The following is a 17354-nucleotide window of genomic DNA, read 5'->3' as shown; positions in this document are numbered from 1 at the left end:
AGAACAATTGTTCGATGAAAAAGTATTTTACTTCGTGTTTTCAGTGATCAATTTAGAATAGGTTCCAAATCTCGTCCTAATCAAATTCTTAATCGCTTTCCTTCCTCTTTTAAGTTTCTCTCGAATTTAAGAGAATAGATGTATCTTAAAATTGAATAGAAAAATATGTCAAATATTTTAATATATAATTATATAGCATTTTCTTTTCTTAATTATAAATTCTTCAAAGAGTCGCGAATTTAATATGATAATCTAACGCGATTGGAGGAGATTTCTATGCGCTCTCTCTTTTTCTCTGTCTACGATGAATTTTTTTCATAATCTTACGATTTTACGGTCTTTTCCTACTTCGGTGGAATTTTTGCACAAAATACGTCGATCCAAGTACGTTTTCATTATGTCAGTAGTCAGAGTCACAACCGAAACGTGTCGAAGAGCCGCAATATCCCCCGAATACCATCCCTCTAAGATCTTCTTGCCCCGAATAAACTCGTTCGGTAGGATTCCCGCGAGTTACCACACACGGCGTGAGCAATTCCGTCGAGCTATCGGCCGCCAATATCAAAAGCGAATGTCGGGGAAACGGACGAACGAACGATCTCTCCAACATCCATCGAGAGGGAACAAGCCGGGGAGTGTGAGCCGGGAAATTTTCTCAGCCGAGAAAAAGAAGATGGTCGATCTCCGTGGAGGAGAGCGGTGGCGGAACGGACACGATATAGTCGCTGATGGGCATACATATATATATATATATGTATGTACATACATACATACGTACGCCTCTCTTTGATATAGTGCGAAATCGTAGCGTCTTGAGGAGGCGGAAGGCGGAGAGAAGAACCGCCGCCGTTATCAGCTCGCGGCGGGATTGGCCGAGCAGGGGGACGCGGGGCTCCGTCGGCAGCCAATGGCGTCCTGGTCTCGGCTTTTCAAGGATTCTGCCCCCCAAAATCCGGCGTGTCCTGTGCGCGACGTACACGCGCGCGCGAGCCCGTCCTCAATGTACACGAAACCCCCGACTTTTCCAACCCCGTACACACGCACATACATCAAGGCCGCTGCCCACCGGTCGCCGGGGTTCACCATCGCCGCCGACGCGGTCGGATGTCCAGCTATTTCGTATATTCCACCCTCTGCTAACCCCACGACGACCTCGCTCGTCGCTCTCCGCCCGGTCCGTCCTTCCCCTTTCTTGCGAACATCTCTCCAGGAAGCATCTCCGATTCGCGTCACAATGATCCAGCTTTTTCTCCGCTTTCTGGGATTTCGAGGAAAGCTCGAAAGGCTGATGATGGTGGTAAGGTATTACGAAAGAAAGAAAACGCGACCTGTGTGTGTAGCCTCCACACACATTTCGGGATAATGCGAATAGAATTTATATAAGGTTTTATAAATCCCCTTATACACGTATGCATAATTGTTTGTAATCTCGTGAAAATAGTGACTTGTTCTTCTCCGAGAATCAACCAAAATTAATAAAATATTTTTTTGCGTACTCTGTTTATTACCGATATACTTATATGAAATAAATATTGTATTAATATTTACTTCGAATTATCTTATTTCAACAAAGATGTTATTTAATATTTAAAAATGTCGAGAGATCTGACATTAACAATTACACACTACAAATTACTATACATAATATTACAAAATAAAGAATATGATAATATAAAATAATAACGGAAAAATCATTTAAATTAAGCTAATTGCCGCTGTTGTCGAACAAAATTTATATCAAAACGTTATCTTTTCAATGTGCAATTTTCTACATACAGTAGATAATAAAATAGACGAAATTATATAGAGTCGTTTAAAAAGTTGGTAAGACGACGAGCGGAGATATATAAAAGACGAGACCGAAATCGCAGCTTCCACTTCAAGACACTTTCCGCCAGTTGCCGCAACTGTTTCTCCACTTGCGAAAAGAATTATGAAGGCGCTGCGAGTGACATCGCGCGATGCCGACAACAATATAAGAGGGAGTCCTTTAAGGACACCCACTCTTGTCTTCTAGAGTTCCCCGATATTTTTCTCGGTTTCTTTAACTTTTTATCGGCTTTTTATCGGCAGTTACGGAGAAATGCGAAAAAAAGTGAATACAGCAGAAGTGTCCTCAATACGATGGCTGCTTGCAACGATTGAACGAAACTATTGAAGAAGATAAATGCCGAAATAGAAAATATTTTTTAATAATAATATCCACTGTAAAACGCGACAATACATTTGCTATGGAACTCAATCGTAAAATGACGCGGCGTGCTTGTTAGAGACACACACTCTGATTTTTGCGCTGCGTATCTAATATAGCGCTCTAATGTATTCGCGTCGGGGCATTGGTCGGCTAATTGTAAGTAACTCTCGTATCGGGTGCGTTTTTCTACATGGCGATGGCACCGTTACGGTGCGATCCGCGGCTTTTGTGTCCAATTAACGCCGAAGATCTCTCCAGACGGCACTCTCGGCGATACAGGTGAGCGATAAATGTGGGCAGTAAATAAGCGCGGGAGAAGGAGAAAAGAAACGAGTCGCACGAAGGAGAACAGGACTACGCTATTGATAACATTATCATAAAAGCGACGTTAAATGGTCAGTCGCGAGGTTACACCGACGCCACGCACCGCTGCCGACGAACGACTCTATAAATGCGTTTACTTTGAGCCGTAAAAGCGCCGTACTTCGTCTGGCACCGTTGAACGTATACGTACATTGGCGGGCACACACGTACACACGTGCACACGTACACACACACACACACACACACACACACACACACACGCGCGCGCGCGCGCGCGCGCGGATGCAATGTATACTGCGATGTGTGTGTGTGTGTTTGTACGATGCAGGAAGGAACGGGAACGTCGACGAAGCACCCGGCGCTTTACGGTAAAAGCCCTCTTTGAGTGATCCGTTTATTGGTTGCTAAACATCGATATATTGCTTTCGGGGTTGCGCAAAGAGCCGCGCTGTGTCCTCCGTATACATATATGCATACGTATACGGTAGGCACGTCTCTTTCTTTCCCTCTTTCGCGTTCGAACAAGTATATACATAAAAAAATTAAAAAAATATATATTTTTTTAAGTATATATACATATATAAAAAATATATATACATATATATACACATATATATACACGAAACACGAGGTGCGCATATAATACCGTAGTCCCGAGCGTATCACGCTTTCTGAGCTTTTGAAAGCACCGCGACGACGTCGCGGGTCGCCGGCGCGCCGTGAGGCGAATAAATATCTACAAGCCTCCTCTGTGAGCAGATACTGCCGATTTCCAGATAAATCCCGCGAAAATACCACGTTAACACCTTGAGCCGTTATTTTCACCGCGTGTCCACCGTTAAATGCCCTTCACAAACATGACTTTATTCAATTCTTTTACTATACTGTTAAATTCCTAGTGTTAAATTATATTGGAGTCATTTTTAATCATTCTTATAAGTCGCCACTGCTTCTATTCAATATGCTGTTAATTTAACTAAAACAATGTTTATTTAACTAATGGAGTTAATAATAATACCTTTTGTGTTAAAATAATATATTTCGACACACATGGTAATTATTTGACTCAAGGCATTAGTTTAAATTTCAGCCTTTAATATTTAACAGTATACATATATATGTATACCTTAGATATTTAGAGGGTAAAAATAATCTCACGATATACTCCTCTCTCCCTCTTTTGCACATATTTTTTTATAAATAAATCAAAATACAATATCAAGATATATCTGGTTTACTTTAGGAATTACCCAACGAATTTAAATTAGGAGGTAAATGCGATGTCTATCTATTTTAATAGCTCTCGAAAGATATAAAATACGATAATATCGCTTCTTCGGCCGAAAGCGCTTTAAGATATTCCGATCGTGTAACGAAACGCGTCAACGGCGATTCACGTGTGGATTGCAACGTACGTATGGATACACACGGATTTGCTGACGTATCCACTGCACGTGCACGTGTGTACACTAAAGACGCGTCTTTAGGGAAGAGCGACGGATGATCGATCGACGATTTCTCGGGATAAAACGTGGAATCAACGTGGCTTCATCTCGCTTCATCGAGACGTCCTTAAAGCTTACCCATTCCCGTCATGATCTCGAGGAGTGCCATCACGAGAAATAAGTATTAAAAAAACAGATATAATATTACGAGACGGGCATAAGGATAATATACACGATTATCCGTTTCACACAATGGCTATTTCCTATTATCGTCTAAAAGCGTAGACGCATATAGAAAAACAGAATATTCTTGATTTAAAAATGTCTTTAGTTTCAACGTGGAAATTTCGAAATGAGATTATATTGCGTTAAACGAAGAAAACTTCCTTGAATGAAATATTTTATATGTAGTTCAACCACAAAAAAAAATTGAAATAAAAAGTTTAAATTTTTATAAGAAGATTATAGATTGTTGCGTATATACGAGTATATATAAGTTTTAATTTGACACTTCTTCTTTTCTATGTGTAAAAAGAAATAATTTCTTTATTCATCCATTTAAATATCGAGATTTTTTCTCATGCACGATTACTTATTTCGAAAACAATAAGTGACAGCCATGAAACAGACATCCTGTATTTCATACGAATTAAAACTGTACATATCGCGATATTCGCGATATCAATATTGCGCGGATCTTAAAATGCCCGAAAATCTTGGCCAGCAGCAACCCATTACCGTAACGACCTCAAAATTTACATGAAATTGCTTATTAAATTACTAAGTTTTTTGGGATGATTTAATGATACCAAAGGCCATTTGTCTCCTCGGCTTTTATTTTCTCCCTCCCTGTTAATAAAGCGATGCGGTTAGGCTTTACGCCCGCGCTCGGAAGTTTACGGCATAATTCTCTACTTCCGCTAATTCCGCTAAACGAATTCACGTAACTTGATCGCGCGTTTTCTCAATGGGCATTTCTTCTAAGCTTAAAAGCATCCATCTTTGTACAAATTTTAAAATCCATATCGAATCGAGTTCTACGAAGATGTAAGATTTAAAAGCCAATTGTACAATGAGTTCTTTCAAACCTTTGTTGAGAATTTCGAAAGTAAATCAGTACAAAAATAAATGCGTACACTAATTTAAAAACGTTTCTTTTTCTTCAAGAAGAACAATTTAAGGAAATAATATATATTATAGCTATAGAAAATATTTTCTTTTGTCTCTATATACTTTATTATGTATTCTAAAAGGGTTAGTTATGACGTGTATCTCGGTCGAAAATTAAGAAGATTAATTGCAAATTTTTGCACGCAATTTTTCCTTATTCCCGGTATCGGGTTCCATCATATTGCGACGCGACCCGCGATATTTTTGTTCAAATACCTAAATATCGAGATTGCGCCGCGGATGGAAACCGACAACCGTCCCTATTCGAAGAGCGCGGTATAGCCGCGGATAGTAATAATAGTAGCGGAAATATTCGGCGGTATGTTACGCGCGGGTGTGCGCGGCTTTGCGGGAAGTCAGTTGGCAACATGTGGTTCGACGAACGCAATCTGGCACTGACATTTCGAATTAAACTTGTTGAAGACCAACCCTCTCCTGTAACTTTTACCAGTAGAAAAAGACAAAAAAGAGAGCGAGAGAGGAATTGGTCACCGAACGTGATGAAATTTATGTGAAACTATAGGAGCACCGAATTTGACCGGCAAAATTTCCTATTGCAAATCCAATAATCGATTGATGATAATAAAAAATTCTTAGCATGGGAAATCTCGCTCGTCCTGATATAAACATTTTTAATCTTATTTAAATATAAAAAGGATATTTATCGCAGCGGGTCTTTCAAATTAGTAGTTATCCCGCTGCGACTTAAACCGCTAATATTGCGGTTTAAAAACGAACGTGCCGAATATATTCAATCGACTCGTCATGAAAATGCAGCGTAACGCTTCATGCAATTATCACATATAAATATATCGAGCGGTTTGCGAATAAATATTCGCTCAGGTTCGCAAGACGGTGCGCTTCGAATCAGAGAGCACCGCCGGGTGCTTCCGGTCTATCGCGAAAGATATGCGGACTCTTCCGCTTTCCTTCCAACGGCGAGGGAGACGCTCGAGCTCGCGCGAGCGCCGAAAAAGGGTTCTCAACGGCCGTTTCCTCTTAGCCGCGGCTAAGCCGATATGCATTCATTATAATAAGAGATGGAAGGCGCCGCGCGCGGAGTGAAAAGTTCGAACGCGCGCCCCCCGGCTTATCAACTTCCTCTGAATTTTATATTGTTTAAGGGAGGAGTACTTACCCTCCCCCCCCTCCTCCAGTCCATCCTTGCATTCACCGGCATCTGCGCGCCTCTTTCCTCATCCTCCCGTGACGGCTGACGGTGCTCCCGTTGCGGCACGCAGCGGGAAAGGTTACCCCCTTAACTTTTCCTCTTCCGACACGGCGCGCAAAGGCGAAGTTCGCCCGGGCGCTTGTTATCATATTTATCTGTCGCTCTCGAAACGCGGGACTTGGGACTTGTACGCGGACGCGGCTCACATTTTTTCGCGATCTCATTCACTTTACATTGCTGCGCGATTAATATTTTTTGTATAACTAATTATTGTGAGACGTTACGTTCCAAACGCTCTCCCCCGCGTCTTGCCCACACTGGCGTCATCTGCAAGCACACGTACGCACGAAATAATGAGACTTAAGTAGGTCGATAATGTCAACGATACCGACCATCGATTTGTGAAAGATATATGAAATAAAATCTATGTAAATCTAACAATAAATGAATGAATGTTTGTGTATGTATCTATAAGATATGTCTGTAAAAATATATTAAAGAAAATTATTTAATGCACGAAGTTTCGAATCGTGTATCACATCGATTGTTTATTAATTCCGTATCTTTATCTCGTTTAAACTTTATATTACATATACATACGTAAATCAGTGACACTGCCATAAAATTTAAATTATCACAATTTAAGCTAGCAGCGATGTAAAAAAAACAAATACGATTTCAAAAATAAAAGCGATGCAAATTGTGAAATAAAAATAATGCGTTTTGCAAAATTTTGTTGAATTAAGCTAAGATAAGCACATCATGCCATTAGGTACATAATAACGCAGCACGTGTGCTCGTTATTGTTTTATCGTTATGCTAACAATAAAAACTATATGCAAGAGAGAGAGAGAGAGAGAGAGAGAAAATGTGTGTCGGCGATATCTTTGCAGCGCTACTCATCCCAACGCAGCAAAGTGACAATACAATCTTGCAATTAAAAAAATCGTTCTTTTTTAATTTTGTTTGCTCCGCGCGACGGTCGCGACGGTAAACGCAAAGTGGTCGTACGTACGCGCCACGCGGACGCGCTCGACGTTGTAAGCAGTTGTAAGTACCATAAATGACGTATGAAGGCGTTTGCATGTAGGACATAGGGGTGAAACGCAGGTAACGAGGCATGCGAGCCGTGTCGAGCGCGACACGCGGGACGCTTATCACTCGCTGCGGTACAAATGACGCAAGTCGCGTCGCGCCAAAAGAGACGCCGTAATAGCTCGTTCGCGGCATCGACGATTTGTGATTCAACGAGCGCGCGATCAAGTCAAATCTGCGCCTGAAACCTAGAGATCGATTATGTATATCTTGAAACGAGGTGAAAATTACAAAAGTGAACAGATTTACTAGATTTCAACAAATAAAATCGTAGACACTCTGCTAAATTTCCTTATACTTTACATAATCGACCCCCTAACGCGGCTTCTCCTCGGCCGACCTTCTCGCACGAATCATACATCGCCTGCAGTTGCTATTTCCGATTAAATCGCCGGATTCGAACGTTTAAAGAAATCTCGCGCGCCCGAGATTCCTTTAAACGAGAAATGTATCTCGGCTCTCGATTACATAACAACGAAGAGAACACGTCAATAATTTTTTTTTCAAATTAATTCAAATCTGTTAAAAATATATATTGCTACTATCAGATTTATACGTATTTCTCTTAACACGCTTATTTCGTGTATTACAGAGATGCAAGTCCGGTTGCTAGTTTACAGGGTTCATGCAATGTGATAATATTCCACACTGTTAATTAAGAGAAACACTTTACCAACTACAAAGTAGATATTTTTATAGTAGAAAAAATATATATAATATACGCAGTAAACTTTCCTCTTCTCTCTCTTTCTCTCTTCCTTATTGTAAATAATCAGTCTAATCGATGGTACATATCTTTAAATATATAATATAAAATAACATAATACGTGTGATAATTAATTAATAAACGGAAATAACAATGTGACATATTTTACCGTTGAAATCAGTAATGTTAGAAAAATCAGAGAAGATATTATAGCTCTACCATATATAACGAACGAATCGATAATCAAGAATAGAGGAGAGTTATATACCGTATCGTGCAAAATTACACCGTCGGCATTATACGTCCGAACTACGCCGCGAGCGCGTAGTTTCCGCTGAATTTAGTTTTTGCAATTCCGCATGAGCAAACGCAACAGGCGGCACTTCCCAGTTTTCCCACACGGCCACATATCCGTGGTTTAAGCATCGCCGAATTCGAAAGGCCAAAGCTCCGTCACCGAGAGAGACGCCATGTTTTCCCGCGCGACTCCGTAGCCACCCGCGAACTGCCACCTAGGAGCCGGCGCGGGAAGCGTATCCGTAAACGACGATTTAACACGAAGGGTAAATCAAAGTTTACGCAATGCTCTTTTACTGACTGTTAATGCACTAATGCATGTTAACTGTTAATAACAATAATGCGTTATGTATTTAGAAATACTTATGGTAAACTAGTATGTTTTTTCCTGTAGACATAAATAGAATTACCTATCTCCCCCTATAGAAAAACCCATTAACACTATCGATGAGATACTATACAATTATAAAAATAACCAGTCATAGGCAAATTTTTGTTACTATTGAAATTAATGAGCCCAATGGCTATATTATCATTATATGGAGGGGTAAAAACCACAGTGGTGTAAGTCAAATTTTTAAAAATATTTTCTCGTGTGCATAGATGCAATTTATATATTGTACAGATTGCATCTATGCACACGAGGAAATATTTTTAATTTGACTTACACCACTGTGGTTTTTACCCCTCCATATGTAGATGCATCATAAATAAGCACACACATTTATGACAATAATATTATCGTATATTGTTGCAAAATTGCCAGTGCCACGGAGAAAATTGCTACGGTTGTTACAACAACATTCTCTATGATTGAAAAAGAAATGTATGTGAATTCAAGTTAAATATTGATATTACATTGAATGTAGCTGTTAAGATATGCTCATTTATACAGTTTTCATAACCGTAGTTCTTACGATACGTGACATTCGGTTACAATACCCTCGTATATGGTTGCCTCAACCAAAGAATTATTGCTATCTCTCTTATGTGGTCTGCAGCACAAATATTATGGTTGAGAGATCCATAAGATATAGCTGCACGGTACAGCACTGAATCACTGCATGATTGAGAGTTTAGTTCCATTGCGCGCGCAAAAGAATTTCTGCATAGAATAAAGTGGATTTGATAAGGATGTTTTAACTTTATAAATATATTTTTTTCATAAATATATTTATGAACACAAAATTTCGTAATGAGCCGACACTGGTTTCTGACATTCACCCGACATTAAGAAATATTACATCATATATCATCCAATTCAAAATTTTATTACTCTTTTTAAACTGAATTTGTTTCTTAAGATGATTTTTGAAAAATTATATATTTGCGCTGGTTATGACATATGTAGACTATATATAACGCTCACATTAAATTAAGAAGTAGTCTACCACGTAAGGCAGTTGGCTCACGATCCAGAGGTCCCGAGTTCGAATCCCACCAAGGTAAGTATTTTTTCAAATACGAGAAAATATTTATAATCGTAGACTGCATCTTAAGAAACAAATTTAGTTAAAAAATAGTAATAAAATTTTGAAATAAATAATTTTTTTTGTCGGGTCAATATTTGTTCATTATGGTTGTAACATCCATATATTATGGTTGCAACATCCATATAGTAGCTACCCTCACTAAGGTTAGGGCAACCATATAGGTCACTTCCAGAGTACTATGGTTTCCATAACCCTTTTGTATGGATGGGCGAAAATTAACATTATTATTCTGTTGTAGCAACCGTAACTTTTTCTCCGTGATGGAATTTTTTCCATGGTGATCGCCCGCATAGATAATGAAGCAAATAATAATCATAAAAGTGCAATTTTTAATATAAATCAAATATTACTGTATACATATATGTATGTATATCCACGAAACATCATCAGGATTATAATAAATTATAAAATTAATATTATATTATAACATTATAAGCTGGTCATCCAAATTTTAGTAAAGCGACTTTCATTCCGTCTTGAATAGTACTTTAATAATATTTTCTAACTGAACCTTTATAAAACTGTTAAATCGGTAATGCCGACAAATATTAGATTCATGACAGTAGGCTCGAGAAAAGAAAGAAAATAAGGAATAAGATTTTGTAAAAAAATGTATTAGTCTAGATCGAACTTCTCGAAGATTGCACGTTATAAAATTCGTGTATTTTCTCGGCGCATCTTAAGGGCTTAGATATTTGCTTTGCGCTTTACGTTCGATGCCTGTGCATTTCCTTCTTATTTTCGACCTATTTAAAAAAAAATTATAGGGCAAAGGAAAAAGGCACACCCCCTTCACCCTCTCCTACATCGTAATAATCGACATGGCCGGAGAGAGAAGCGCGCGCGCCCTTCTTCAATATAAACCGTACCCGTAATGTAATGATTCCCACCCTCCACCAACGTTATATAAGAAAAACACCTTTCATCGCCCGATATACGGTCCTCGATATACGACCTCGATATACGGTCAAACGGACAGAGAGCATTGGGTCAGTCGATGCATAATGCATGCGCCATAAGATTAGAAACGGGGATCGCGGAGCTACATATGATGGAGCTATTTTATATCTGAGAGCTTGCTAAACGCATATACTCACTCTCCTTTCGCCCTTCACTCCACTTTCACTCACGGCCCTTTTGCCGCCGTAAAGGCAGAGTCCGTTTTTCTGGAAAGAAAGCGACTGAGCTAACCGCTTCTCGAACACGACAACGTATTTTATTGCCTCTCCTTACTCGATTCGTTTCGGAATAAGGGAGACGGCAGAACGTATATATTTATATATTATTCGATCTTGCGATGCTGACGATTCTTCTTTAAATTTTACAACTCTCATACTTGTATAAGATACAAATATGAATTCGACGCTTTCCGAAGACAAGCGAAAAGCGAATTTACAAGATGACAATCAGGAAGTTATTGAGAAAGTTATACAGCTATTATTTTGTAATAAATGAACAAAATGAAATTTGTTGGGGATTCCAGTGATTCATTATCGTTAATTTTGTTTTTTTTTTTCTTTATATATATTACATGTATTATTTTATAATCTCTTCTGGATACGATTCTCGTCTATCACGCAGAATAAACGTATTTATCACGATAACATAACTATAGGAAACGCCGAGAGGGCGGGATCAAATTGATACGCACCTGAGTTCGACGAGCGCCAATTAGAGCGATCTCCAGCGTTAATCCCCGCCAGATAACCGTTTCCGAAAAAACTCACTACACAGTCGTCCGGACACCTCGCAAATGTACACATCAATTATTACAAGCTGATGCGATTCGAGCGAAGTTAAGTCCGCGCTTCGACGGTCCGATTTCTGCGGTCTATTTAACGAAGTTTGCGTTAAATAGAGAGACTTTCTTCTCGCTATCCGTTGAAAGGACAACAGTTAGGCTAGTGGTGCTTCCGCCCCGAGTGTCTCGGCGTTTCTAAACTCAATTCCGGACAATTAACTTTTCATTTCTGCGGTATATTCGGGTCGACAGTCTTTGTCCGTCGCCTTTGTTCGTCAGTCGTGCTCGTCAACAATATCGGTCACCGGATTTGAATTGCGACCTCCGTGCGAAAAACAAAACGGAACCGTATGTGATATCTCGCGTCTTCTCTGGACGGGTCCGGCGCCGGCCGGCGCCGGCGGTTCGTTCGGCGTCAAGTCAGTGCGCGCCCGAACATAAAATTGGTCCTTCGAGCCGGATCGAGATATTTAGTGCGGCCCTTCAGCCGTTATCATGACTGCAGTGCCGGAAGTCGCCACAACCATGAATGACCTCCTGGCTGAACAGCAGGCGTTGATACATTCGATCACTCGAGCGCTCGATAATTTCAAGAAGCTCGGGAAAAACAATTACACCGCCGCAATGGTTCGAGCGCGAATAGCCAGCACCAAAGAAGTTTGGACGCAATGCCTTCGCGTGCACTCGGCCCTTTTGCAAGCTATTCCGGAGGCGAAAAGGAGCACGCTCGATTATTTTAAAAACAAACTTTTCGACCAGGCCGACGAGATCCATTTGAAGACGTTAGACTACATGGCCGAATGTCTGGAGGAACTCGCGCCGATGCCGCCGCTCATGTCGGCGAACCAGGTTCCTGGCGCCGCGTGCAGTCATGGGTCATCTGCCTCATCATTCTCGCTGTTGCATCTGCCGCCCAACAACATTCCATCGTTCTCAGGGAAGTACGAAGAGTGGGAGATGTTCCGCGATCGCTTCATGTCCCTCATTATAAACAATCACGAACTTTCTGCGAATGCGCGAATGCATTTTCTGTGGTCAAGCCTCACCGGGCGGGCGTTTGAATCCATTCGAAGTATCCCGATAACCGGGGATAATTTTGAAATTGCGTGGAAAACCCTCGAATATCGGTACGAAAATAAGCGCCGATTAGTCGAGATGCATGTATCCGCGCTATATAATTTGCCAAGCGTCTCCCGAGAGTCGGCAAGCGAACTCAATGAGCTCCGGGATAAAGCAAATCGTGCAATCGCGTCGCTAAAGAATTTAGATCGATCCGAAACCGACATTCTCAGCGACATGCTCGTGTATAGCGTCACGCAAAAGATGGATCCCGCCACTCGGAAAGTGTGGGAATTAAAGGGTGGGGATGACGCGCGGATCCCAACATATTACGAGCTCGATCGATTCCTCGATTCTCGTGCTCGCGCGCTCGAAGAGTTAAACCCCGCGAATGTTACCAAACAAGCTCACTGGTCGAAGGTGACAAGCGCTACCGCATCTTATCCGATTACGCGATGTCCGCTTTGTAGAGCGCCTCACTTTTTAAATAAATGTCAACTCTTTATAAATAAGAATCCGAGTCAACGACTAGAGGCGGTCAAAAAGACTAAACGTTGTATAAATTGCTTAAGCGCCAGACACACCGTGCAATGGTGTTCAAGCAACTATTCGTGTCGCATATGTCAAAAAAGGCACCATTCGATGCTACACGTCAACTCGGATACTTCTGCCGCGACCGCGTCGATCACCGATGCCGCGCGAATTACGTCATTGTTCTCGACCGCTAAAGTGTCATCGATGCCTCCCGTGTTGCTCGCGACGGCTAGAGTGAGAGTCAGTTTCCCATCCGAACCGCCGAACGGTCGCGCTCGCGTCGTTCGAGCGCTCTTAGATCAAGGATCGGAGATGACGTTCATTACCGAAAGATTGAGGCAAGGCTTAAAATTGCGTCGCGTTAGAATGCCCGTCTCGATCTCCGCCATCGGAGGCGTCGACGCCAGAATATGTCGATACGCGGCCGAAATTCAGATCTCTCCGCTCGGCCAATCATCTCTCGCGTTCAAGACCATTGCGTCCGTAATGAAAAGTCTAACGAAATATACTCCGTCGCCCGTAACGTCGCCCGTCCAATGGAGCCATGTAGCCGATCTCGGGCTCGCGGATCCGGATCCTACGAACTCGGACTCCATTGACGTAATTATAGGTGCCGATCTTTACGGCGACTTGCTGCTAGACGGCATTCGAAAGGGCTCCCGCGGTCAACCCCTCGCTCAGAATACCGTTCTCGGTTGGGTGCTGTCCGGTCCCGCGACTGACTCACAAGCGCGTCCTCGAACAGTCACGGCTCAGCACTGTTCAAATTCCCCGTCTCTCGACGAGGAACTCCGACGCTTCTGGGAAATCGAAGAGATTCCTCGCGCCCGCGCCGGTCCGCTGAGTCCGGAAGAGCAACAGTGCGAAGATCACTTCCTCGCCACACATTGGCGCCGCTCCGACGGACGATACGTGATTCGCTTTCCTTTCAAAACCGGCCCCCCAATCGAGATCGGTGATTCTTATAACTCAGCCGAGCGACAGCTGAGAGGTCTTGAACGCAGGTTAAACGCCGATGAAAGATTAGCGACGGAATACCGCGCCTTTATCGAGGAGTATGAGCGACTCGAGCACATAAAGCGTGTGCCGGCCGACGCAAGCGCGTCGTCTCAGTGCGTGTACATTCCGCATCACCCCGTTATTCGCGAAAGCAGTACCACCACTCGGTTACGGGTCGTCTTTAATGCATCGAATTCGACAAGCAACGGCACGTCACTGAATGACCACTTGCTAACCGGGCAAAAATTACAGACCGATTTAGCCGCAGTTCTGCTACGATGGCTGCTACCTCGATACGTCTACTCCGCAGATATTACGAAAATGTATCGTCAAATCGAAATTGATCCCCGTGACGTCAACTATCAGCGAATATTATGGTTAGATCGCGAAACTCGAGCCATCATTGCATTTCTGCTGTTAGTCTTAACGTACGGAACGGTTAACGCTCCTCACGATGCACTTCGCGTTCTGGAACAACTAGTTCGGGACGAGGGAGGCTCATTTCCGTTAGCGATTCCGGTGGTTAGAAAGTGCAGGTACATAGACAACTTTCTCTTCGGGGCGGACGACATCCCGCTGCTTCGTCAGACGCGCGATCAAGTATGCGCGTTACTGAGTCGAGGGCGGTTCGAATTACGTAAGTGGGCGAGCAACTCTCCGAAACTTCTGACCGACATTGACATTGAAAATCACGGACTAGCGTGTTCGAAAATGTTGCAGGCCGATGAGCAACTGAAAGTGCTCGGAATAAGCTGGAATCCCGCGCTCGATGTTTTCCAGTTCGACGTTTCGCTCCCTCCTTCCGTTCCAAAAACCAAAAGGTCGATACTATCCCTGGTAGCGAAAATCTTTGATCCGTTAGGCTGGGTCACGCCCGTGACAATAAACGCAAAGATCTTTTTGCAACAACTCTGGGAAGCGAAAGTGGAATGGGACGAGGCCATCGCGGACAAACTTCTCGCGCAGTGGGAGACGATTCACGCGTCCCTGGCGGCGATCAACGGTCTTCACGTGGACCGTTGGGTGCAATATGGTTCCGACACTGCAAACTGCGAGCTGCACGGCTTTTGCAACGCCTCCTCCACCGCATTCGCGGCGGCGGTTTATATTCGCATCACCTCCTTGACGGGCGAGACGACGTCCAGATTGCTCGTCGCCAAGTCAAAGGTCGCTCCGATCAAATCCTTAAGTATTCCTCAGTTGGGATTATCTGCTGCCGTTCTATTGGCTAGGCTGTTAGAATTCGTGCGATCGTCGCTACAATTAACTGCCATACCTTGCTTTTGTTGGACGAACGCTCTCGTTGTTCTAGCGTGTGTGACTCAACACCCTTCGAGGTGGAAAACCTTCGTTTCCAATCACGTCTCAGAGATCCAATCTCGCATTCCTTTCGTCACCTGGAAACACGTGCCAACCGAGGACAATCCGGCCGACTGCGCGTCTCGCGGCATTCTCGGATGTCATCTCGCGTCCCACCATTTGTGGTGGCAGGGGCCTTCGTGGTTGAGACTTCCTAAAAATGAGTGGCCAGCTCAACGCGAACCGTCGTCTCACGATAGGACACTCGAGCAAAATCTGCGCATCACTACGTACATAGCTAAGCCGATCGAGCGGTGGGATTTAATGGCGCGTTACTCGTCGTGGCCAAAATTAATCCGAGTCACCGCTTATATTCTTCGGTTCATATCTCGAACTCGCCGTATCGACGCTAACGTCAGCGAGGCGAGTCCGCTTGCTCTTTCCGCGGATGAGTGCCAATCGGCACGAAACTTTTGGCTCAGACGAATCCAGGAAGAAGAATTTCCCGTTGAACGAGAGGCGCTCTTGAGCCGAAAGACAATCTCGTCGAAAAGTGCGCTCATATCGCTCAATCCTTTCATCGGAGAGTATAAATTAATTCGCGTAGGCGGGCGGTTGGCCCACGCTCCGCTACCACTCACCGCGAAACACCCAATCATCCTCTCCTCTCACCCCCTAGTCACCCTACTAGTCCAGCACGCGCATATAAGGTCACTTCACGCCGGTACGCAGCTCACCCTCGCTACTTTACGCCGGGACTTTTGGATATTGCGCGCGCGAAACATCGTAAAGGCCGAAATCCACAGATGCGTAACATGCGCCCGCGAAAAGGCGGCAACTCCCTCTCCGATTATGGGGCAGCTGCCTCATGTGAGAGTCTCCCCTCCCGCGCGCCCGTTTCAGCATTGCGGTCTGGATTATGCCGGTCCGATGCATGTTCGCTCAATGTCCATGGATGCATCTTCGTGGATCTCATCCCACAAAGCGTATATCGCAATATTTATCTGCATGGCCACGCGCGCCGTGCACCTCGAGATAGTAGACGGCTATTCGACTTCTGCATTTTTAAAGGCATATTCGCGCTTCTGCGCCCGACGAAGCCTTCCCGCGTCTATTTACTCCGACAACGGAACGACGTTCGTCGGCGCTGACCGCGAACTTCAAGCCGCGTTTCGCTCGGCCCTGCGCGATCCGAATTTCTTAAATCGAACCGCTTCCGATCAAGTTTCGTGGCACTTCATACCTCCCCCGCATTTCGGCGGGCTATGGGAAGCCGGAGTTCGAAGCGTGAAGCACCATCTCCGAAGAGTGGTACGTCGGAACGCACTCACGTTCCGGGAATTCGCGACACTCCTGCGTAACATTGAAGCCTGTCTAAACTCCAGGCCACTAGCTCCGCTCACCGATTCCGCTGACGAATATGAGGCGCTTACTCCCGGCCATTTTTTGATACGCGCCGCGCTAACCGCAAGACCCGAAGCCTCTGTGCTTCATCTAAATGAAAATCGGTTTTCGCGTTGGCAAGTGATCCGTCAGATGACGGAACGGTTCTGGAAGCTGTGGCAGACCGACTACGTCAACACGCTACAGCAAAGAGCCAAGTGGCGAAGAACCGGGAAGGAGCGAATTCAAGTAGGGCAGCTCGTACTACTTCGAAACCCTTTACTTCCACCATGCAAGTGGGAATTAGGCCGCATAATTCAATGTCACGCGGGCTCCGATGACGTTGTACGCGTCGTAACAGTGAAGACCGCGACATCCGTATATAAGCGGCCCGTTGTAAAAATCTGCCTGTTACCGATCGATAACGCCGAAAAGCCGGCGTAA

The 17354-nt window shown here is 43.6% G+C and overlaps 1 protein-coding gene across 1 annotated transcript; it reads left to right on the top strand.

Annotated features, from left to right (window-relative positions):
* Window positions 1-12131: 12131 nt before the first annotated feature.
* On the top strand, window positions 12132-17354 carry LOC139780902 (uncharacterized). Its single transcript, XM_071719650.1, has 2 exons — window positions 12132-16080; window positions 17053-17354. The coding sequence occupies exons 1-2, from the start codon at window positions 12132-12134 to the stop codon at window positions 17352-17354; spliced, it is 4251 nt and encodes a 1416-aa protein (XP_071575751.1).

Source organism: Temnothorax nylanderi, unplaced genomic scaffold (genome assembly GCF_030848795.1).
Source record: "Temnothorax nylanderi isolate EJ_2023f unplaced genomic scaffold, tnyl_v1.0 TNYL_tig0305_pilon, whole genome shotgun sequence".
Lineage (NCBI taxonomy): Eukaryota > Metazoa > Arthropoda > Insecta > Hymenoptera > Formicidae > Temnothorax > Temnothorax nylanderi.
Note: the sequence above shows the minus strand (reverse complement) of the source record. Positions and strands in the feature narration are given on the sequence as shown.

What these genes read in the sequence shown, in the direction of transcription:
- LOC139780902 (XM_071719650.1), top strand. Translation starts at nt 12,132, where the DNA reads ATGACTGCAGTGCCGGAAGTCGCCACAACCATGAATGACCTCCTGGCT. An exon ending in AAAGACAATCTCGTCGAAAA is followed by an intron (nt 16,081 to 17,052) that starts GTGCGCTCATAT and finishes CGCGTTGGCAAG; the next exon opens with TGATCCGTCAGATGACGGAA.